The 25273-nt window shown below is 43.5% G+C and overlaps 1 protein-coding gene across 1 annotated transcript in view; it reads left to right on the top strand.

Annotated features, from left to right (window-relative positions):
- The window catches only part of LOC308325209 (low-density lipoprotein receptor-related protein 8-like), a gene marked incomplete at its 5' end in the record, with an annotated part of 92248 nt that overhangs the window by 29706 nt on the left and 37269 nt on the right, over positions 1-25273 (top strand). The window contains 2 exons of the mRNA XM_080777651.1: positions 2975-3097; positions 18092-18220. Of these exons, the coding sequence (XP_080633777.1) occupies positions 2975-3097; positions 18092-18220 (252 nt within the window). The remainder of the gene's footprint in view (positions 1-2974; positions 3098-18091; positions 18221-25273) is intronic.

Raw genomic sequence — 25273 nt, 5'->3', positions numbered from 1 at the left:
TTCATCTCACTCGCTCTCTCCCTCCCATTGCTCTCTGTCTCTCTCCACATCCCTCTATTATGCCCCCCCTCTTCATACTGTATGTGCATTAAGATTTAAAACCTCCTCTAATTACGAAAAGAGAAAGTCAGTCCAAACAGATGGTGCAAGGATACCCATGGTAACAGTTAATTATCTCTGAGCGAACCATGATCAGAGGATTGTACATTTCAATGAAACTCTTTGAGGTTTGAACTAAAACTTGAGGAGTAGGAGAAGACAACCAGATGTTTATACTGTATGTGTACGTTTGGCCTACAGAGGCCATATGCTGAGTTACAGCAGACCTGGAGCGTGATGAATGGGATGGTGGAAAGCCCTATAGCCTAGCTCTATCTATGTATGGGACACTTTGATTGGGACGTCACATGCAATGTAATCAAGCTGAGAATTAAACAGCGTTTCCCAAATTCGTACTGTAGTAGCAATGAATCAATAGAGGTGCTCCGATCAGGTGTTTGGGGACAGATCCCGGATCATCGATTGTTTTTCTCACAATCGGCCGATACCGATATTCTGCGCTCTTGCACGGATTATGCATGTATACGATTATAAGATTTGCTCAAGAAGGTCAAATGTTCGACTTGGTCTTTGATAGAGTATTTATTACTGCTACTACCTGTAGTGACAAACAAACCCTCTTTATTAAATTTCTTCTTGAGATGTTTGATACAGTATGCTGTATCAAACCTCTGGGTAACTCTCACTCTCTATCTTTCATCCATTGTCTCACCGTCTCACGCTGGTAGAAATCTGTGTCTGCACACGAGCATGTTGTTCAGAATTCACGGGACTGTGAACACACCACTAATGAGTTTACACACTTAAGGGGAGGTGTGAGACTGTGAGTTAAAAGCATATCACAGTCTTTGTTTCCTCCATAATCGTCTGTCCTCACCTTTAAACAAAAAACTTCTCATAATGTAAACCCAAGCAACATTGCAAGAACAATAATCTGAACCTTGTTTATTATTGCTGGGATGTCAACCTTTTTAACAATATGGTGGAAGAAGCAGAGGTACTGTAGAGAGAAACAGGCCTACGCTTGGAAGGGTGGAGTGAGAGAGAGCGAGAGAGAAAGTATTTGTCTGACAATGTAGTGTAATGGGGTCAATTCATTATGTTTTGAAGCAGAGCACTGCTAATGTGGCTTTATGAAGTGCAATGAAGTAAGAGTTGCTGGTCTCGCCTCTCGCATATCGGCAGCTAACACAATTACAGCTGAACTGCATGCCTGAGCTATTAGAGGCACGGTAATAGACATTCCGTGATTGCTTTTGATAGCGCCAGCCGCCCTGACGACCTGTTATTGGCTTGACATTGAGGTTTCCGTGGGAGGAAACGACTGGAAGCGGGGCAATTAAAAAATCCTGCAGACTGCAGTGTGTCTCTCTCAAGAACCTCAGAGGTTTCATAGTGTGGCAGCAATGTTGGATTCACTCAATCACAGAATAAACTGCACCCATGGATTAAAGTTATCTGTCTTAAAGTTCTCTTAGCTAACTCTTAGCTTTCTCTAAAGGATGATTTATACTTGGTTTGTGTGCTGAAAATGGCTGATCTACAAGCTCACATTTTGTCGCACTCACTGCATTGTGCGCTTATAAAGGTCCTATTTTAAATTTGTTAATTTAAGAGTCAAGTCAAGTCAATTTTATTTAAATTGCACATTTAAAAACAACAGTAGTTGACCCAAAGTGCTTTCTCGATGACCTTGGGATACATCACTGAAGATACGTCCCAGTTGCATCCAGGCGATGTTATTTTCGTTCTGAATTGTTAAAAGTAGCAATAGAACGTTTTCAGAAACATCTTCCATAAACCCTAATGTCGCAGATATTTCATGAAAGCAAAGGTTTAAAGCCACAATCTGGTTGGCTGTATGTAGATCAGCACAAAATCAGGTTTTAGGTTATAATATGGAAATATTATGCAAATAGTTTACGAAAACGTGTGGAGGGCTCCTTTCTAACGGTTTTACAAATTGCAGATTGGGACAAAAGTGTTCAGTGTTTTTTTTTGCTTTAATCCCTGTACACCTGAATGCCTCATGATGATATGCCTGCCTGTGTTGATTTTGAGTGTTATGTCAGCTATTTTGTCCCTAACCATTCACTGCCCAGCTTCACCCAAGTCTTACTTCCATTTGCAAGTAAGAGAGTTGGGCTGGAGTGAGTGCTGAACAGCAGCGCGGTTACTGATTACGCTAAATGTAACATGCAGTATTAGCAGCCAGGGCTGAGACAGCATGGGAACGTACTGTTACTGTTTAACATCGCTGGACAGTTCAGCTGAAAGGCTTTTGAGCAGGAGATTTATTAGACTACTGTACTGCTTGTCCTGTTTGGCGTTAATGCTCTGAGGGAACTGAACGACTCTGACCTCTGTGTGTTTACGTCTCTGTTGCCAAGCTAGCAGACGCGTCACTTAAGGGGGGTGTGTGTGTGTGTGTGTGTGTGTTCAAAAGTGTATAGTGGAGGGGTTACTCAAATAGGCCAGCAAGTTAAAACATCAATGAATGTAGAGTACATCCCAAATGTACGTAAACATTTATTTATGGGAGGGTGCAAAACATATACTGTATATAAAAGACCACTCAAACATAATACAACAACAAATGGCTAGAGCGCTGGCACACACACACACACACACACACAATCTGATAAAGTTGCTGATAGTGAGAAGATAACAGACGGAGAGACTGCTTCATCAGGACAATAGGGGAAGAGAGACTGAATACTTCTAAGGGATGCCGAGGTAGAGAGCTTGAGAACGTTGCAGAGGAATCACGAAGAGCTTGATCTCTCCCCGACGAACAGGATGATACAGCTGGCCTTCAGATAATGTGACCTGTTGCACTACCGATTAGACCCGATTTAGCAATTGACCATGTGCTTATCTCTCTCTCTCTCTCTCTCTCTCTCTCTCTGAGCAGCCAGGAAAACCTGCGCACCAGCAGAGTTTGCCTGCTTAAACGGGCAGTGTGTCCCTGGCCGTTGGCGTTGTGACGGGGAACCAGAATGTCCAGACGGCTCCGACGAGGCAGAGGCCACCTGCAGTAAGTACCCCCAAACCACACCACTCATGCACGTGTGTGACGTCTCATGCACGTCACACAAACACACACACACACACACACACACACACACAATTTCATACGCATCACAATTTCATCTGATCGCGTCACTTATTACTCATTGTCATTATTACTGCATGTTTTAATTCAGTGACCCTGTGACCTCTCATTGCCAATGCAGTTTCTTAATTAATTCTGTCAGATAATAGGACAGTGGATGTAGTTGTAGTTGCCTTTGAATATCACTCTGTATTCAGTTACAGCCTCAGCACTGTCAGGATGAAAGCCATGCTGGCTAATAATCTCTGCCGGTTTCATGCCGTAGGTGAATACGCAGCGCCATGCTCCTCTCAGTCGAGCTAGATAGGGTGTAATTTGTCTCCTCGGGAAGCCCGGTACACAAGTCAGGTCTGTAATTTGACTTGCTGCCTCCACTCAGGCAACGCGGTTCAGCCAGCCGCCTCGCCTCTCCATCCCTCCCCACTGGTACTCTGCTCGCACACCCCACTACCTCCATTGTGTTTGATGGCGTAGACTGAAGGAAGGAAGGATTGTGATTACTGCTGCCGAGCTGTAAGGCATAAGGCAGGCAGGCCTGCCTGCACTGCCTGCCTCTTCTAGCCCGTGTCACTCTTTTTGACCCACACACACAATCCCTGGTGTGGGCTTAAGGCAGGTTGGCATTTTCACCATGGACTAAGGTCCAGGGAGGCCGTTATTGGTTTTCCTCCCCCCCTGGAGTCCCTGCCATGCTTGCTTGTAGCTTTCTCCTTCCCTTGTGTGAAGGAGGCCACACAACACACATTTACTGTCATGATTACGGTGTGGCCAGGCGATACCAGTAGTGCAACCTAGTGACTTTTAGAGAGTTGAAGGTGATTTATACTTTTTTGCAGACCAAAAATCAATCAATTTACAATCTCAATGCTTGTAGATCGGTAGAACGGCATGCTGCTACACGTTGTGAGCTTGTAGAACTTGTAGATCTGCATTTTTTTCCATAAATCAGGCATTCAGGTGCATCTACTCCTTTGGGTAGGCTAAAATACCCCGTCATAATGTCAGACGTAGGACAGGATGATGTCGGTGAGATTACCTAGCAATTCTTGAAATGTTACTTGATCCCATGCGCCAATTTCAGCTTTTGATCTTTAAAGCCATTGTTGAAGCAAGTGTGGGACGGAAATAAGTCGTGCGAAACGGAGCAGAAAATGAATTGGGGAAAGCCAGCTGAGTCTTTGTAAGCCTGTTCGTTGGAGTTTTGGAGCTCTTTATTTGGTTTTGTGGGCCATACAGCTAGACCCTGATGAATAATGTAATAGCCGCTAATGTCACCCCCGGAAAGTCTGGTGTGAGGACGGGAGAGGCACAAAGAGACCTCTGGAGGGTAACAGGTTTGCATTGGAAATCCAATTAAACATAAATGAACGAGGGATTCATTCACTTGGCCGCCGAATGCAAAGATTGGGGCTGAGAAGAAAGTCATTTATATGGAAATCCCTAATGTATTCAGGAGGTGTTTTTAAATGTGATATGTTTCTGAATGGCAACAGCAAAAAATAAAAGTTGGGATTTGTCCTAATCCTTTGGGGTGTCAAAGGCATATCTGTGTATTTTGACTTATGGAGCCTTGCACACTGTTCATTTATCCATTTGTAACTCAGAGAGTGCAGTAACCAAAAGGACCCGTTGTAGGTCCATTTGGTTACATTTGCACACTCTGAGGGCTATATCTTGCGCCACTCCTTAACCCTTATCCCTAAACTAATTTGCCATTTTTTACTATTAAAAAAAAAAAACTTTTAAAATAGTTCAAATAGCCGATCTACAAGCTCACAATGTCTCAATGTATACAGTAGATCGGCTAGTTGAACTATTTTAAAATGTTTTTCAAAAAAGTAAAAAATGGCAAATACGTTTAGGGATAAGTATAAGGGTGGCACAAGATGGAGCCCAGCTAAATGAACACAGAGGATTTTACTGTGTAAGTAAACCTGAGCCTTCTGAATATTTCACCCCTCCTAAGCATCTTTCAGCTGACAACAGATATTCCACTTGGCAGGGGGTAAAAAAAAGTCCCTGTTTTACATATCCACCATGATGGGGCACAGATTTTCAAATGGAGGTCCCAAGGGGGGCCTACAGGAGGGCCAATTGGAAAGGAGAAAACAAAAAGAATATATCATCATCATCAGGTCTCTTGCTCGGTGGTGGGGGTGACGCCACCAATCAGCTTCACCAATCTTCTCCATTTGGGTCGGTCCAGAACTAGAGCCTCAGGCTTTAGCCAGCAATAAGCCCATCACGTGTTCTCTCCTCCACGTCATCAGTGCCCATACCCTAGGTGGGTTTTTGGCACCGGGTGAAAATGGGTTACAAAAATCGTGGGATAAAAATGAAAGAAATAAATTCATAAGATTATTGTGCCAGTTTCCACTGACTTAGTTTCAACCTGCACCTCTGTGCAAATAAAGCGCCCCTTTCCACCATTCATACACTAAAATGACGACGAGGTTCCAGGCATTATCATTGAGATACGGGCCTGTTGTTGTCACTGTGCCGCGCGAGAGCCGGGACCCAAGTGTGTCCCAGCCAGTCAAATGGAAATGATGGAGAAAGTGAGTGGAGGATGCAGATAATTGCACTGTGTTCTCCAGGTGGTACCGTACGTTGCTCAGCGGAAGCCGCTCTGCTCTCTCCACCATGTTGAGCGATCATGCTTCTTAATTACTTTGCATTCTGTTTGTGAGTGACTGAGTGAGTGAGTGAGTGGTGGCCCAGTGCCTGTGTTGTGCCAGCTGCCTGCCTGCTAAATGAGGCAGGGTGAGATTGCAGGCTGCACCGTCACGAGTCTCTGCAAGATGTCAATTACACCGTGTGTTTCATGAGCTGCTTTAACCCAATTTGCGTGGGAACCCCTTTTGGTGTTAGCATTATGCTATGCTTTGGCTATTGAAAAAAAAATAGCAGATCTACAAGCTACGAGCTTGTAGGTCTGCTATTTTTGAAAAACATTTTTAGAATCTGATCTCAGGTCAAAATGGGTTAAGATGTGGACATTAACCTTTTGATCTTTTAATTGAGAAAATTAAACCCTGAAATGCTAACTGTATCTCTATTATAATAATTATAAGTATAACCCTTAACAAAGGCACACATGCAATCACATCTAGCGCTTCACTGAAATGAGTGCTGGTTTTCGGCTGCCATGACAACGCTGCAGGAGGGAATCATCACAAGTCATCAGCAGCACGGCTGTGACTGCGATGCCATTGTCAAAATTGTTATTCGTGTTGTTGCCAATCACCCAAGTTCTATGTTGGAAAATAGTGTAAACTTTACTGTAAAGTGAATATTACTAGCGTTCTATAAAGTTTTTGTTGGGACATAAGGCTACTGATCAGTATGTGCATGCATGCCATGCACGGTGTGTGTTCCCCTTCCTTTTTGAGGCAAATTGGCAAAAGCAGACCAACTCTAAGCTCCTCCTAAGACCTGAGGCTTCCCTCCGACTCCATGAGTTGCTCACAAATCCGTTGAAACACCTTGGCATCTATCCTCACTGTTTACCTGCCTCTCCTGTACCCATGCTTACCACAGTGATGGTTATTCACTTTATTCTGGTTATTCTTGTTGTTGCTAAAAATGGTCTCTTCACTGCCACAATGTGTTTGGCATATGGGAAGAGTGAAGAGGAGAGCTGGCTGGTTATGAGTATGACACACTGCAAAGGGCATTTCCTCTAGTTTACAGCCATATTTACACTTCTTGTACGATAGTGTCTCTCACCAAAATTAGCCAATATACATCGCAGTGTGTCACGTTGTGAGCTTGTCGATCGGCTGCTTTTGGCACGGGACCGCAATGCATTATGGAGTTAACATAGGGCACAGCATACATCTTATTACATCTGTCAATGCATTATGGAGCGTTAACATAGGGCACAGCATACATCTTATTACATCTGTCAATGCATTATGGAGCGTTAACATAGGGCACAGCATACATCTTATTACATCTGTCAATGCATTATGGAGCGTTAACATAGGGCACAGCATACATCTTATTACATCTGTCAATGCATTATGGAGCGTTAACATAGGGCACAGCATACCTCTTATTACATCTGTCAATGCATTATGGAGCGTTAACATAGGGCACAGCATACCTCTTATTACATCTGTCAATGCATTATGGAGCGTTAACATAGGGCACAGCATACCTCTTATTACATCTGTCAATGCATTATGGAGCGTTAACATAGGGCACAGCATACATCTTATTACATCTGTCAATGCATTATGGAGCGTTAACATAGGGCACAGCATACATCTTATTACATCTGTCAATGCATTATGGAGCGTTAACATAGGGCACAGCATACCTCTTATTACATCTGTCAATGCATTATGGAGCGTTAACATAGGGCACAGCATACCTCTTATTACATCTGTCAATGCATTATGGAGCGTTAACATAGGGCACAGCATACCTCTTATTACATCTGTCAATGCATTATGGAGCGTTAACATAGGGCACAGCATACCTCTTATTACATCTGTCAATGCATTATGGAGCGTTAACATAGGGCACAGCATACCTCTTATTACATCTGTCAATGCATTATGGAGCGTTAACATAGGGCACAGCATACCTCTTATTACATCTGTCAATGCATTATGGAGCGTTAACATAGGGCACAGCATACCTCTTATTACATCTGTCAATGCATTATGGAGCGTTAACATAGGGCACAGCATACATCTTATTACATCTGTCAATGCATTATGGAGCGTTAACATAGGGCACAGCATACATCTTATTACATCTGTCAAGGGACACTGAGTTTCTCTCTCGCGCACAAGCTACACATTCTGTTCATTTTATTTCACTGACATCTTTGGCTTTCTCGCACTGCTATTTGCCCTGTCCCATGCACATGCCTGCAAGAAACACTCAGATATTCTGGACCCAGCACAAATGAGACGTATGCCAGAATCATTATTGTTGAGCGAGCATGGTCCCAATTACATGCTGGAGTAGAGCTACACTGGCATATAAAAAAATTATAACTCATTTTGGCTACCGTTTTCTTGCAGATTCGCAGGCACTGAAAAATGAGCGACTCTTTGCGAAGAAACAGTGCTACACTAATGTGTAATCAGAGAGTCATTTGGCTAGCACAGCTTGCTGTACGGTGGCTCTCTGTATGGTTGTTGTGAGCAATGGCATTTTTTCTGTGCAGGAGCCATCAGCCAGTCGGTGCTGGGGCAGGAAATTGCTGAGTTCAGCTTACTTTTTTGCAAGGCATTTTTCTGCCTGTACTTTGAAATAGCTCCCTGGGATCCAGCAGATGGAAGAGAAGTCACTTCACTTCCTCTTCTTCCCCTGAAAAATGCTTATTCGCCTTAAAGCCCCGCTGTAGTTTTTAACCTGAAGTGGAAAAGGGTTTTTTCATGCCCTTTTTAAGTATAGGAACATGCCATCTCTTCAAAAGAAAAAGCCACAAACTGTTGTAACTGTTGTGACAAAGGACTTTATTATTTATCCACCTTTTCATATTGGCCAGAAAATGTCATCGGCATCACAATTGTGTTCTCTCTGTCCATGCACATACTGTAGGGTAGAGGTCACGTGCTCGCATCCACCCATGGGTGACTTCAGACGTCGGACTGCTGGGCGAGCGCTGCCACTTTGGCATGGGGGGTCAGATCAACAACATGGAATTAATTATGTACTGGCGTACTTAGAGTGTCTTGAGTGTACAGGGTTTGATCAACATAAATCAACATATGGAATGTCAGAACAAGTCAGCTCCATATATGGAGGTTTGAGCTCAGATGTAGAGTTGCTGGCCGGCTCCATATACTGTATGCATATCTAGGTGATGATTCAGACTTCTCCATATGGTTATTAAGAGTTAGATGAGGTCAGTGCCGTGATCTTCATATATGGAGATGGCCATAATCATGTCACGAGGCGTGATTTCACGAGTCGTGACCATATATGGAGGCATGATGTCAAGGCATGACCATATATGGAGTTTTTAGTTTATTTCTATTCTATTTATTTCTATTCATTTTTACTTGTGTTGGATTGTGGTGATATTTTATATATGCATACCTGTGCTCGGATATGGTCGACAAAGCTTACCATGCTTCCCTGAAGTTCCTTACAAAATGAAAAGCCTGACTCACTGCTGTTGGTTATATACTTGTGTTTTAGACATTTACATATTTTACACATTCACAAAGCAATTATTGGTATGCTCTCATCCTACCTTTGTGCTAATATCTCATGGAAAAGTACAGTACAGTATGTACTTTATGTATTATCTTTCAGCCTGCAATAGGTTGCAGAGTGTTGCAGAGTGATTTTACTAATTAATTTCATGAAAATCTAAATTGAAAGAATTGGAGGTAAAATCATTAAGCGGTCCTTGCTTTCAATTAGTTTTTTTTTAATTAACATTTTACTCTGCTATGATAAAAATCCTTAGTTGTGTTTTTGGGAAACTATTTGTTTTTATCTGTGTTGCTTATTATCTTGGCCTCCATTGACCAAGCACATAATTATTTCGTGCAAGGTGCCTTGATGAAAATCTGTAGACTTTCTTTTTTACCAGCTGCTAAGCTGGTAAAATAGTTTTTTTCCTCACAATTGCTTGGCTGGTTTTTGGAGGTTGGTTAGCTTATTTCTGTCATGACAGTTTGCAACACTGCCAATCATACTGACGAGTACTTCTGATTGCTGATTGGCTGCCTTGTCTCCAGCAACAACCTATAACATCTCATAGTCTGCACGCCATGAAGAAGAGTCACAACATAATACCGGTACTATCCATGTGGAAATTTGACGGCAGCAAGCAGGCATGTGGAAAATAAACCACACGCAACAACGTGAACGGCATGACGACACGCATTGCAGGCTACTGCGGACCCCCACGCCGACCTCTGCGGGGGTCCGCTGTATTCTGTGTGGGGGTCCGCAGAATTCTTGTTTCTATTCTATTTTGGAGAATGAGTAACGGGGCCTCACCTCCGATTTACTGGCTTAATAGCAGGGAATATTCGCTTTCTAAAGATGTTTGTACTGTACATTTCTCATCGCACTGCATGTTTGTGACTTTACTCTGTAATGTAGGCTGCTTTTCATGAATATAGATGTGTCTAGTGTCTACCCAGAGACTGTGAAATGTACTCTTTCATATTGCAGTCAATCTAGGTATCTAGGAAAAGAAATGTAGCTTATTTTATACTGCACAAACCCTGGTAGTACAGCACTGATGCTAATGTACTTTGCTGATAACGTTTTCCTGTCCCGTGTGTCTGCTGCACCTGATCCATAATTCAGGGAGAGGGACAGGGCCATGCTAGCCTGGCCTAATGAAGCCGTAAATCTGCTTGTGACTCATGTTAGCAGAGCGCTTTGTGTTGTTTCAGCTCGGGGGTAGAGAGTCCAGATTATCTAACCCCGCCGTTCAACATCAGACTAATATTCAAATGAACAAGCATGCACAGTACACCAACATTTTGGCACACACACAGATGCACAATTTGCACAAATGAGATCACTATACTGTAGATACACGATGAGTAGTGATCTAGGCTAGCGTATAGGCTAGTCTAGTAATGGCAGTCTCTTGAAGTGCTTGCAGACGATTTGGACGATTTTGGCCGTCTTATCCATCTTGTCAGACAAGTGCAAGTTTCAGTGTGCAATGGCCTGGCAGAAGAGGACTGCATGGGTTGGCAGTTCTCAAAATGTATATACTGTACTTTCACCAATTGATATCTCGATCCCCCCTTCTCCGCTCCCTCCATTGGCCCCCAGGTTGCTGCCCGCACAGAGTACAAAACGCTGATGCTGGCCTACAAAGCAACCAAAGGTATGGCACCCCCATATCTTGGAGGCTGGCAGAACCTTTAACACCCGGGACAACGCTCTACATGTGCCAGACTCTTCTCCCTTCCTATTGCAATCAGAACTGCAAACTCACTCCCAATCTTCTGCCGTAGTCTGAAAACTCTCCTCTTCAGACTCTATCTCTTAGCCCGTAGCACTTGCACTAGTCTTGACGACCTTACAGGCGTAGACAAAGGCTAAATTTATGTAACTTAGATTTTATGTAGACATAGCACTCTATAGCAGTGATACTCAACGTCCGGCCCGCGGGCCACATCAGGCCCGCGGGACCATTATGACTGGCCCACCAATGAAAATCTAAAAAAAAAAAAGAAAAAAAAATCTGGAAAATTAAATAAAAATAAATAAATCTGAATGAAGTTATCTTTAATTTAGGCCTGTCAAAGTTAACGCGTTATTAACTAGTTAATTTACAATCCTCTTAACGGCACTATTTTTTTTTTGACGCGCGATTAACGCACTGTGAAGTTTGACAGAATGGTTGAGAATGTGAATGCAGGCAGTCAGTGAGCCCCGCCTCTCTCCCCCCCTCTCTCTCTCTCTCTCTCTCTCTCTGTCTCTCTCTCCCGTCAGCCTGTGCGCACTGGGGGAGTTGAGCTGTGAGCAGTGCACTCGTCAGTCGTCAGCTAGGCTGAATGCCTCCTTTGGACTCGTTATTAATTAATTTGCTCCACAATGTGTTAGATCAGAATTGGGCAAAAGCAAAACTCTGGCCGTTTTGGTTGATAAATATAGCAGTCAGTTGTAAAAGCCTGATGCTACACAGACCATGCTAATGCTTAACAAGCTAATGTTGACTGTCAACATTAGCTTTAGCATTAGCATGGTCTGTGTGGCAAACTGACATAGCATGACTGCGTGCGTTCTTGCAGGAGAGAGAGAGAGGCAGGGAAGGGGGCCACTCGTCTGGAAGTGTGTGTGTGTGTGTGTGTGTGTGTGTGTGTGTGTGTGTGTGAGAGAGACTGTGTGTGTGTTGAGTTGAGTTTATGATTTCGTTTCTCTCTTCCATGGCATTTGCAATAAAGCAAGCATTCTCCCATATTGATAAGAGTATTTGAAAACTTGAAAAGCAGTGGTTCTGAACCAGTGGTGCGGGGACCACCAGTGGTCCCTGAGGGGGTTCCAGGTGGCCCCCAGCTAAATGATGAGAGTTGGTAACCAAATGAACCCTTGTAAATCTTTAACTCTTGAGAGTGTAAAATGAAGAGACAGGCAGGCAGTGCCTGTCTATGAGTAGCTGTCTGCCTGCCTGCCTGTCCAATTCTCCATGAGTAGCTGTCTGTCTGCCTGGCAGACAGTAAGACAGCTACTCATAGACAGGCACTGCCTAGCTGTCTGCCTGCCTGCCTGTCCAATTCTCCATGAGTAGCTGTCTGTCTGCCTGGCAGACAGTAAGACAGCTACTCATTGACAGACAGACAAATAACTACTCATGGACAGACAGACAGGCAGGCAGGCAGGCAAAGAGCTACTCATGTTATGTTATTATGTTATCACAGCTACTCATGTTATGTGCAATAATTTGTGCAGTTATGGAAACAGCTCTTTGTGTTTATGCAAGAAAATGTAACACATTTATTTATTTACATATTGTGTGCATGCACATTGTACTTTGATACATTTTGCGAAAATAAAGCAATTGAAAGAGAGAAGTTATCAAGTATCATTAATGTCGTAATTTTATCTACTGGCCCCTGGCCCCTTGCCATTTTTGTAATGCGGCCCACCGGTAAATCTACTTGAGTATCCCTGCTCTATAGTGTATACTCAAGTCATATAGTTTTATTGTACAGATATTCTACTCTTACTAGTCGGATATGTTAGCTCCTTAGCTTGCTTATGATCCTTGATGACTATCTTCATGTATTTCACTAGTACAGACCACACATTCAATCAAACATCGTTTAACATGGTTCAACATTTATTTAGAAGAGAAGTGGAACATGAGAAGGAATGATAGATGCATATGAATGGCATTAGACTGCATGAATGGTATGAGGGGAAGGGGATGAGGATGAAGGCACGGGGTGAGGATGAGTGGGAGGATCCGAGGGGCCGGATGAATGAGTGAGGAGGGGTAGGTGGGGTGGGGGGAGTGAGGATGAGACCTGGAGGGAGTGAGGGGGGAGGATGAAGGTGAAGACTAGGCCCCTGGGGGATAGGTGAAGGATGAAGGTCGAAGCCCTGGGGGGGGGGGGGGGGGGGTAGGATGAAGGGCAGGCTCCAGGGGGTAGGATACCCTGAGTGTTTGGCCTGGGGTCTGAGTAGCGGGGCGTCCTTCTGTTCGAATGAGGACGCGCCGCCAATCCGAGGCCCTTGTCTGGAACCTGAAACTGGAGAACGAGAGTTAGTATGAGAAATGGGAGGGAGGGAGGGGTACGAGATACGATGCACAAGTGGCAGGTGAAACAGACTGGCATATATACTCTTCCCTTGATGGAGCGAGGGCGGAGAGCTTGACAGTTGCCATGGCAGCGAGGCCTCGGCGAGTGGCGAGGGTGGAGCTGAGATCAGTAACCATGGCAGGTAAATGCATGGTGGAGTTAACTGTTGGAGTTGATTGATCTCGATACCTGAGGCAGGCCTAGGAATGGAATTAACATGGAATGTTCTTATCTTGAAAGCGTGGTCTTCCTCCTGAACATACGTTGTACAGTACCAACTCCATTTTATGTATTACCATGTGTTCTTCTTGCGTACTGTAAATCACTCTGGATTAAGCGCATCTGCTAAATGCCTAAATTGTACATGCCATTGTATTGCCAATCTGTATGCGTAGAAGATAGTGACTGACTTCCCATGCTTAAATACACAAAGCTGGTGCATTTTCCCAGTAAGGGGGGTATCAGTTTCTGTTAACACAAACCATGCTCCTTAACAGTCTGCCATTGATTTAGGTATGACCATCATGACCTAAACTAATCTAGTTGATGCTACATTATAGGCCTATGACAACAGCCGGTATCATACAGTGTGGGGTCACCTTTAGGGAAATGGGTCATTAAATCACCTTTTTCAGCTCTCACAAATGTTGGTCCCATTTATTTGTGCCTGTGTATCTACTTTTTAGTCTTTGTATAAATTAATAGATAAAAAGATCTTAACGTCATGATGCGTTGTCCTCATGCAATTTTTGCTAGTTCATAGCTTCATAGTTCATGGTTCATGGTTCATGCAATAAACCATGGGTGGCATTGTGGTGGGTGGCAGTGGCAGTGACAAAGTGCAACAGCATAAAAGAAAGCTACAGTGATGAGACCTTGTCAAGTTGAGGTGAGCACTGACTTGGCTGTTGTAACTGACGATGATGAATTCCAGAACAGGACTCCTGCCAAAGACAAGATAGACAAGACAAGATTGGTTTTTTAAACCCGCCTATATGACCAACACAGGCTCACTCCATCAGTTTGTCTAGACAAGTAATTGGCTTTTATTATATTGCCTTTGTCTTCAAGCTAAAACCCATTAGTCACTTATTCGTTCCAAATGAAAAGAATTAAAAGATGCTAGACGAGTCAATAAATGCCTAGTGGAGCTGTGAAGTAGGTTGGCACACGACTGATATTTGGATCTCTCGTTCGTGACGGCGAGGATGAGTGTGGATTAAGCGCATGCTTCATCAAAAAGCCATCCGATTAAAGGATGCGACAGCTCTCTTTTCCCTGCATGGTGGTTTGTAATTCTCCTCCAGTCTTCGTCCTCTGTTCTTTCTGCTTGGTATAGGCAGCTTTGTTTTGTCTTAAGCATTTGAGTCAAAAAGGTCATTCAGGAGATGCTTTTCATCTATCATTCGCTGTCTCTCTTGTCGACAAGAACTGATTTGAAGCTGATATGTTCAGTAGTTTTATGTAGGATTTTTATGTTGCTCTTAGCATTACTCCCTCGCACGCAGTTGCGCGCGCACACACACACACACACACACACTTTTATTTTTTCCATTTCATACAAAATATCTTTGGACCAATAAATCAGCTTAATTGCATTTGGCGAATGCGTTATTCTCTTTTTCATTGTGGAAAATTTCCATTTTCCTCACCACTTTCATCTTCTGCCTTCATGTCTCCCTGTTCTCTCTTGGTTTAGTGGCGTTTTTATGGTTGACTGTGCTGCCTCTGCCCATCTGCCTTTTTTACTCGCTTCATTTAATCTACTATACTTGTTTTGTCTCCAATTGTTGTCAACATTACCTTTTTATACAAATTGTGCTTTGACCAGAACTGTCATTCGTAAGCCTAATATCAGATGGGTAGATGTTTTCACTCGATAAGCAGAAATTCATCTTTGAATGTCAGCAAGCAGTACGTTGGTCCCAGAGTGGTAGAATCATCCATGCAGCGCTGCAATGCAGTGCTTTGTGGTATTCCGGTCTCAGGGTCAGGACCTGGCTGCATCGGCGCTCCTTGCAGCTCTGTCTTGGCTCTTTTCGACAACAAGAAGTAAGCAAATCATGCCATGTATCGTGTTTCGCAGGTTCAGGATTAATTTCAATACTCTTTGGCTCGGTTTCATATACGGTTCTCGAAACCTACTGTAATTTGGGACATGCTCAGGAGCTAGTAGAGTTCTGGGAACCCATGGGAAGATCAAGCGGTATTCTTGATCTGGATTGGTCAAACTGAGGTGATGACACTGGAACCTGACAGTTTTCAAATATTTTAAAGATAACACAAAAATAGCCGATCTACAGTACAAGCTCACAACACGCTGATTCACGACATATTGTGAGCTTGTACATCTTTGACAGAAAATAATTATTGCTTTTGACCTATTTTTCTCCTCCTTAGTTGTATCCTATTGATTCACCTACGAATGTCCTCCCGCCCAACACTCCATGCTGACTGGTGCCGCCCCAACCCGTAGGATTACGTGCAATGACAATCATCACCCGCCCGGCTTCCTTCCCCCAAACACAGGTCAATTGTGTTCGTGTAGACACTTGACAAAGCTGGATGCACCTCAGTAGATTCGAACACAGAGCGGTTCTTTGTGTGATGTACCTCCCCTTCAGGGGTGGTTCTGATTATAATGGAAACGTAAAAACAAACAAAAAAATCACAGAACTTAATGGGTTTTGGAATGCTTTAGGTTCTGGAAGGTTCTGGATTACCCTTCATAGTCGAAAAGAGCTGTCAGGCACTGGCTTGCCTTTTTCTCCACCCTTTCCTCCCTGCTCTCCTCCTCCCTCCTCCATCACACCTCTATCACACCTCCAGAACACCGAGACACTCAGACATGACGTCCGTGCATGCCTGGGGGCGAGGATTGAAGGTCGCACTGTCAAGCCGCTGTATGTTGATTCTTATTCATGGCTTTGTCTGAGGCCGCCATTTCATAAATGTGGCTATCTACTGTCTTGTGTTGCTGCCCCTGCAAGAAGTTACATTTCCCTAGCGAGATGATTGTAATTGTAGGTTTCTTTCTGCTGCACTATACACACTGCACTACACAGTTCCAGGGGACACGCTACAAAAACAACAACAATGTGTGACTAAATTGTTATACTAAAAGGGATACACATTTAATATAAGTACAGTTGTTTTTAATTATCTCTTTTTTTGGCATACATGCAGCTGTGTTTTTATTTACCCTGGACTAGATGTTTGAGCAGAACATCTCTCCTTCTGGTGCACAAAGCTAATTGCACCTAAAGTTGGCAGCGATTGTGCCAGAGATAAGAGCCCCTTAATGACGATAACCTCGTAAATGATATTCATCAGCAAGCTTTGCTGTCAGCCGTCGTGCCTCAAATTAGCCTCTGTTATTCCATCGCTTGTCAGAATGTAATCGTGTCAATCCAGAGTTCTCACCTGAACATGCAGTAGCACTAGCAGTTAGGGTTAGGGTTAAAACATTAACACAGAGACAAAGATGAATGACTTGTCCATCACACTGACCCATTGATTTAGTTACAGTTTTCTTTTTTACTGGCCTGTAAGCCGAGATGCATAATTATGGGCAGCATGTTCACCACTAAACCCAGACTAATCTGGATCAAACTTACCTTGTGCTAACTACAGCATATTGACCGGAGGAGGAGGAGCCTGGGTTGTTCTTTTGCTCTGTGATCTATTGTGGATTTTAATTGTTGGAAATGGGATATATAAAACCGGATAGCACCCCACTTTAACCCAAGGTTTAGTTGTCTGCTGGGATATATATAACCGAATAGCACCCCACTTTAACCCAGGGTTTAGTATGGGGGGTATATTTTGGGCTATACACCTGTGACAGCTGCCGGATTGATTGAGTAATGGAGTTGTTGTCTGCAGCTATTGGTTATTTTCTTAGGGATTATTCTATTGATTACTTCTATTTTTACATTAACAAATTCACTATTGACACGACTAAATCGATTAGTCCACTTGATCCTCTAAGGGGTGCAGAGGACAATTTTGATCTGATCAGATTTTCAGCTCATTTTGCTATATTACCAACTACAATTTTACAATTTACAATTTAGGCATTTAGCAGACACTCTTAATCCAGAGCGACTTACATTAAACAAGAACAACAAAAGCATGGGAATACATCACATAAAAACATTTATCATGAAACATGCGTAAGCTAAGAAAGTAACAGTTGCAGAGGTTCAGAGGTTGCAGAGGTTCAAAGAGAAAGCTCCAAAGTATGAGTTCTCGTTTACTTTGGGTTTGGACCGGTGGCTTGGTTCCAACCGAAATCGGATTTTTTCTAAAACGGGCCGAATTCAAAATAAGAGCGACTTGTGATTAGTCAACACTGGTTTTATTTTTTAAGTCTACTTACAGAACGTAGATGGAGATTTAGGAGTAGGTAACGTTCCATGACATCTGTGATTCTGGTCATCGGAATTTCGTATTTTTTCTTCTCAAAAGTAGATGGGGACATACCCCCTCCCCCATTTAACTGGGTACATCAGTACCCAGTTTCCTCATCCAAATGTAATTATTTTATTACATTATCGATTATCAATTATTTATAATCAGTGCAGCATTCTTAGGTTGGTTGATGCTGTGTTTATGAGGCCACCACAGAGATCATTATGTCCTCCTTCGTGTGTGCCCCCCACAGGCAAACAGACGTGTCCTCCGGAGAAATTCGACTGTGGGGGCGCCACCAACAAGTGTGTGTCGTTATCATGGAGATGTGATGGAGAGAAGGACTGCGAGAACGGGTCAGACGAGGAGGACTGCGCTGCCGGTGAGTGTGGTCCATTGTCCGTATGTGGTGGATCAGTCTTATTGGGGGAGAGGGGCATTCCTTCTTTTTACACTACTGATAAGAAAAAAATATATATACCGTATTCCAAAAGAGATGTGATTTCTTTTTTTTTATAGTTGTTGGTCTGTAACACATTGTCAAGAAGCAGTTCAGTCAGATAATTCACACATTGATTTAACCAAAATGTATTAGATTCAAGTGTGGATATAATATTTAATCTTGGCGTTCGGCTCTGCTACATTTTTCTCCCTGCTCAGCACAATTAGACAGTCATAATTAAGCATTAAGAGCAGGGAGATGGATAACAAACCCCCCCCCCCCCCCCCTCCCCCCATGGGGAACAGAACTAATAGCAGAGCCCACTGGTGGTGCTGGGGTGCTGCTCCCGTGCTTGCGGTTAGGGTTAGGTTAGGGTTTGAGGTATGTTGTCAGTCTAATGACAATAGTAGCGTCGGAACTAAAGCCTGCACCATCATCTCTCACTCGTGTTCCAGAGGCTAGCGGCTTGAAAGCTCAGCAGGAGGTATACTATCAAATGGAATAGAAAAAAGGGGACATATTAGTTAATGAGTACTTGCACCGGGGAAAACATTGCCTTGCTGTTCAATATTCATTGCAAAAAACGGTGTCAAAATAAAATAGGCCTCCCTCTGTCATCATCAATGACCTCATCTGAACGCTCGGTTCTCAGACGTTGTGCATGTTGACAACGAGCCCCCCCCCCATCCCTCCGTTTCCCCAGAGTGACTTCTCTTGGCCTACTTCTGAGCTGCTGTGAAGAATCGTCTTTTCCATTTCCTTTGCGCTCTCCTCCACGTTGAGGGAGAAATGATGGAGACGACAGGCCCATAGGGGCGTGTGTGTGTGTGTGTGTGTGTGTGTGTGTGTGTGTGTGTGTGTGTGTGTGTGTGTGTGTGTGTGTGTGTGTGTGTGTGTGTGTGTGTGTGTGTGTGTGTGTGTGTGTGTGTGTGTGTGTGTGTGTGTGTGTGTGTGTGTGTGTGTGTGTGTGTGTTTGGACTTTGAAGATTTTGCTCTGCAGCACGTGGCAGGAACGTGACAGGAGAGAAGAAAATATCCATTTCCATATCATATCCTCATGTAGATCATTTTGTATATTTTCTGTTGACATCTGCCCACAATAGGAGGTGTTCCGCCTGTGCTACATCTGTAGCACACATGCACGAGCTGTGCGCTCGTGCATGTGTGCGTGCGAGAGCAGCTCTGGGCAGAGAATATTTAACGAAAACGTTGTGAGGTGCACTTCATCTTGGCCAGACTGCTGCCTTAAATGTCCACGTTAGTGGCAACAAGACATTCCTAATGTGCCCACATCAGCCTGCGTACAAGGACGTCTTTTTTCTGTGTCCTCCGATCTCAGAGTGGCCTCACACAGTGGTTCACAGAAAGTGGGTAGTGATCCCATCGACTTAATACCCTCTTAGCTCGCGGGGCTTTTCACTGCGCCATCCATTGAGACCCACTCTAGCCTGGACTAATCCTTTTTACATTCTAATGTCTGTATTGACGCGGGGTCTAAGCCTTTCAATAGTGAATCAGGGAAGCCTGCCAGCCAGTCTGTTTGGCTGGCTGACCTCCTCCCCACCCCCAAGCTATGTGCTGATAGTATGTACCAGGAGGCAGACTGTGACCATACAGGGCTACAGATAGTTGTTAATTAGTGTTAATTAGTCCTGATCATGACACTTCATCAGACTATTGATTGGTCCTCTTCGTCTGAAAGATGATATCTGTGGGGGAAAAAGAGACGGAGCAAGTGACTTGAGGACAAACAGATGTTGTGGAAATGAAAGCTCTTTAAGGTTGTCTCACTGCTGGCCATTCTCAAGGCTGTGTGTGTGTGTGTGTGTGTGTGTGTGTGTGTGTGTGTGTGTGTGTGTGTGTGTGTGTGTGTGTGTGTGTGTGTGTGTGTGTGTGTGTGTGTGTGTGTGTGTGTGTGTGCGCAACAGAGTTGTTGTGGACGTGGAGACCTTGAGTAGAGGTCACACTTTACAGTATTTTAGCAGGGCTGGGAGGATGATAATTGATTTTCTGCCCTCTTGCAACTTAGAAACGTTAGCACATAGATAGCTCTTAATTACGAGCAGCCAAAGCCTTCACATGTTTAATTTGCAGAAGTCAAAAAGTGACGAGGGAGGATAGCTGGAATTTACTCATCGGAGCGAGCACGTCTCTCTGTATCTGCTACCATGGCTGGCTAGCAGTGGCAGAATTCACTTCAAAGGAGCCTTAACCTTGCTGTATGTTTGTATTTAGAGGCAGACGGTGAAGGAACAATGGTGGAAAGCATAATGTGTGTGTGCGTGCGCGGAATGAGAACACATTATTATGTTTGTAATGCATTGTCCCCACACTGATGTACACTACATGTTGGTGGCAGGTTAGACAGCTCGATGGGTTGCTATGGTTACTATGGTCACGTGGTGTTGGGTGGTACGTCAGACAGGTAGTAAAGTCAGCTGTTCACCGGTGGCATTTCATGAATGGAAGGAGAGCGGGTGAACGACGGGGAAGTCCAACTTTGCTGACCGCTTTACAAACGCTAAGACAACACCATGCTGCTATCTGTATACTATTTGCACTTTGCACAACGCACTTTGGTATGATGTCGCTAAATCAATTGTTTTAATACACCTTGCCTAATAAATGAACAAAACGCAATACACTGGAGAAGTGAGTTCTTGGCATGCAGCGTGTCTGGCAGTACATTTCCCCGCTTTTAGCCTCTCGGTGGCTTAATAAGTTTGTCGCCACACACACACGTTAATAAGCGATATATATATATATATATATATATATATATATATATATATATATATATACCATCTGTTTAACCATTTAAGCTGTATATACCTTGTTGTATATCAAAGTATATAAGGTTGTGATCTAGATGCTCACAACACATTGCAACGTGCCGCATCGTGACCTTGTACATATTTTTGCATAAATGTTAGCCTGTTTTTGCCAAATGTTATTTTCGCTTAGTTTTGCAGGAGGTTTTTGTTCAATGTACGCCTATTATGACATGCCTACAATAGGAATGCTATGGTTAATATGGTTGATGTCTCACAGCTTTGAAGGTGTATTGAGTGTAAATGCACAGAGAGCTATGATCCATAGTTTGTCTTAAACTTTAACCGTATAAACTAGGCTTTAATATTCCAGCCATTAAATATGAACGGAGCATTCCTGTTTAAACTCAGAATGTTTAAACTCAGAAGAAACCATGGCAGCGTTCATATACTATAGTAACTCTCATCATCTGTGTTTGATGGCTAACAGAAGTGTTTTACTCTCATTTGAGTCTATTTATTTCAACCTTTACAATGACAATGACACTTTTATATTAAGCTGCATACTTCTCAGTAGGCTAACGTCAGACACAAAGTAACATTCTGCGTGACATCCAGAGCCAGGTCAATAGGTACATTATGCAAATCTCCCCACCAGATGGGTGTGGATATATTGCACCAGGGTGAGGCATAATAATGTCCGCTCAAAGTTATCAGGCCAGTAGAAAGTACATTGAGGTTTTCAGTCGGCCTTCAAATACCTCCTGTGTGTTAATGGGTATACTATACCTCCTGTGTGTTAATGGGTCTACTATGAATTTAGGCATTTAGCAGACCCACTATACCTCCTGTGTGTTAATGGGTCTACTATACCTCCTGTGTGTTAATGGGTCTACTATACCTCCTGTGTGTTAATGGGTCTACTATACCTCCTGTGTGTTAATGGGTATACTATACCTCCTGTGTGTTAATGGGTCTGCTATACCTCCTGTGTGTTAATGGGTCTGCTATACCTCCTGTGTGTTAATGGGTCTACTATACCTCCTGTGTGTTAATGGGTCTACTATGAATTTAGGCATTTAGCAGACCCACTATACCTCCTGTGTGTTAATGGGTCTACTATACCTCCTGTGTGTTAATGGGTCTGCTATACCTCCTGTGTGTTAATGGGTCTACTATACCTCCTGTGTGTTAATGGGTCTGCTATACCTCCTGTGTGTTAATGGGTCTACTATACCTCCTGTGTGTTAATGGGTCTACTATACCTCCTGTGTGTTAATGGGTATACTATACCTCCTGTGTGTTAATGGGTCTACTATACCTCCTGTGTGTTAATGGGTCTACTATACCTCCTGTGTGTTAATGGGTCTACTATACCTCCTGTGTGTTAATGGGTCTACTATACCTCCTGTGTGTTAATGGGTCTACTTGGTGCAGCTCATTCCTCTAGCACTGTGGTTTCACAGTAAAGTACTTTACATTGTTTAAAGACCTCCTGGAACCTCTTCAAGGAGCCCTGGTGATCCCCTGACCCCACTTTGAGAACACACACGGCTATGTAATAAAAAACAACATTTGTATTCTTTGAGAGTTTTGTAATACATGCGCATGCCCTTCATAAACGCAGAACTTAAGTGCAAGTCACAACTGCAGCACTTAATATACAGTATAGTCTGAACCAGAGATAACGTGAGATCCCAACTCACTGATTTATTTTGTTATCCAATTTTGGGACCCCATGGGCACTGGACAGAGACCACTCCTGGTGAAAGAGAGGATGGGCTACACTCCCGACACTGACAGTCTAGTCACACCGAGCCATTAGCAGAAATTAGTACATTAGCCACCATGGACTTAGGAAAGTAAATCTTGCATAAAGCCATCGTGCTAATTGAGTCATCCTCGTGCTGAATTATGCATTAGGTGGAATCCAGCAAACTCCTCCTGATTTACATGAAGTTGTAGCTACTAGAGGCCCCTGAAGAAAGATTAGCTGGGCGTAGGAAGTCCCTAAGAGAGTAATGTGCATTTACTCATAGGCTAACTCTCTGGAGGATGTGTGTCTGCTGGGATCTGCTGCAAGGAAGACAAAGTGCCATGTTGTAGCATGATGTTGTGTCTTGTGTATTCTCATGTAAAGTAATGGGGCCAATCTACGCCGGGTTGCAGCCATTATGTGCCAGCATTCTGTGTACAATTGTATTTGTGTTTATGTATATTGCATGAAGAGGCTTCTCTTGAATGTCTACATACAGTACATATATCTTATATGTGCTATCTCGAAGATGCACCACAGAAACGTTGTTGTCTGCCATGCTAATGCAATGCATATTTAATGTTATGGTTGATCAAATCAGACATAAAAAGATTCCAGAGTGCTGTATTTTCTATTTTTGTTCTAAATGTTTATCCCACGATTTTCGTAACCCATTGTTTTTTTTTAAACCAGGGTCAATTCACCATTTGACAGCCTTCTGATTGGTCCCTGACTGACTAACCAGCAGGCTCTTGTTCCGCCCTGGTTCCACGTTGTTTATGGTGAAATTGCTAAAACATCATTTTTGGAAAAAACTAAAAACTAACATGATATGCCCAGTCACTATGCTGCACCTGTGATGTTTCTTTTTACTGACATCAAGTTTAAAATAAGAATTGAATGCACAGAATATCAAAATGAAGCAACTAAAAAACACCTTATTTCAATGGTAGTGGGTGGAGAGAAGGAATTTTTGTCCAACCACGAAACGGCAACCAATGGGTGCGAAGAGGGGCAGGACTTGACATAGGGTGAATTGTCTAATGTAATCCTGGGCACTACTCCTTCTGCCAACCTGGGGAGAGCAACGGAGTCCAAGCCGCTTCTCCGGTTTCCCCGGTTGGATGTGGAAGGAACACGTTATTCCAACCAGTTCATTTCCCCTCTATCAGGTGCCCCGGCTGGCCAGGGGGAGGCAGTTTAGAGACCAGGATTACTGCATGTTTTTTTAGGCTACCTACCCTAGGCTAGGGGACACGGGGAGAACACGCAAACTCCCCACAGAAGTGCTGTATTTTCTGTGTCTGTTGAAAACTTCTTTCCCTCCAGTGACACTGTGCTGGTAGATACCGCAACCTCCCCAAACAAGAAGGCCTTCGGAAGAAATATTTCGTCAAGAGCACATCTGCCCGCGGTGGCGTAATCCTTTCCCATTTCATTCTAATCAACATATTGGCATTGCAGCTTTCTATCATAGAAGCACACGCTGTTTCCTTTTAGCCTAATTATGTCTAATTTTTTATACACACCCGGCGCTCATGAACATTGAAAAAAGAAAGAAAAAAAACTATGCTGAACGTCGCATCGATTCAGCGTTCAGCATTCACTGTATCTCCTTCCTTCCCCTCTCCCCTGTGGCCCTGCTGTTCCTCTGTCAATAATGTCAGAGTTCAGGTGATAACTGCAAAACACGCTCATTCCTTCCTTGTCATACTGTACATTACCTGCTCTCTCCATTGTTATTTCACTCGATGGCAGAGAGAGAGGGAGAGAGAGTCGCTTGCTCTATTAAGTCTGTTTGCTTTGTTGAAAGGTCACTGCCACTGTCTAACCGTCTGACTCACGACTGTGTGTGTGTGTGTGTGTGTGTGTGTGTGTGTGTGTGTGTGTGTGTGTGTGTGTGTGTGTGTGTGTGTGTGTGTGTGTGTGTGTGTGTGTGTGTGTGTGTGTGTGTGTGTGTGTGTGTGTGTGTGTGTGTGTGTGTGTGTGTGTGTGGGGGGGGGGGGGGGGGGGGGGGTGTCTTTAGTGGGTCTTTCGCCATCTGTTTGTGGAGGCGGGGGTCTGTGGTGTGTGTACTGTATGTGTGCCCGTTTTGTCCAAAATTCTGCAAATAATTAACACACCGTCCAATTGTGGTGGAACTGTGCACGCATATTCCCACTAGGCTCAGGAAGAATTGCCACTTGATATTTTACCAAAAACGCTCCTATCCTGGTGGCTGCCTGTGGCCAGAGTCCCCGACGGCTACCTTTTCAGACAGACAAGTCGTGTACAAGTTGCAGTCAGTGTTTTACTGAGGCAGAAATCATGTACATATTTGCCAGTTTGTGACACAAAAAAATCTTTTGGAATAAATACATAATTCCAGATTTTTGCTTTTATGGTTAGGTTTCATTTTCAGTTACAGATATCGTGTTCTAACATTGATGACATCTCTTGCAATATATTGGATATGGCAATAACGCA

Source organism: Protomyctophum bolini, assembly GCF_963924005.1.
Source record: "Protomyctophum bolini genome assembly, chromosome: 12".
Classification (NCBI taxonomy): domain Eukaryota; kingdom Metazoa; phylum Chordata; class Actinopteri; order Myctophiformes; family Myctophidae; genus Protomyctophum; species Protomyctophum bolini.
This window is presented reverse-complemented; position numbering and strand designations above follow the sequence as displayed.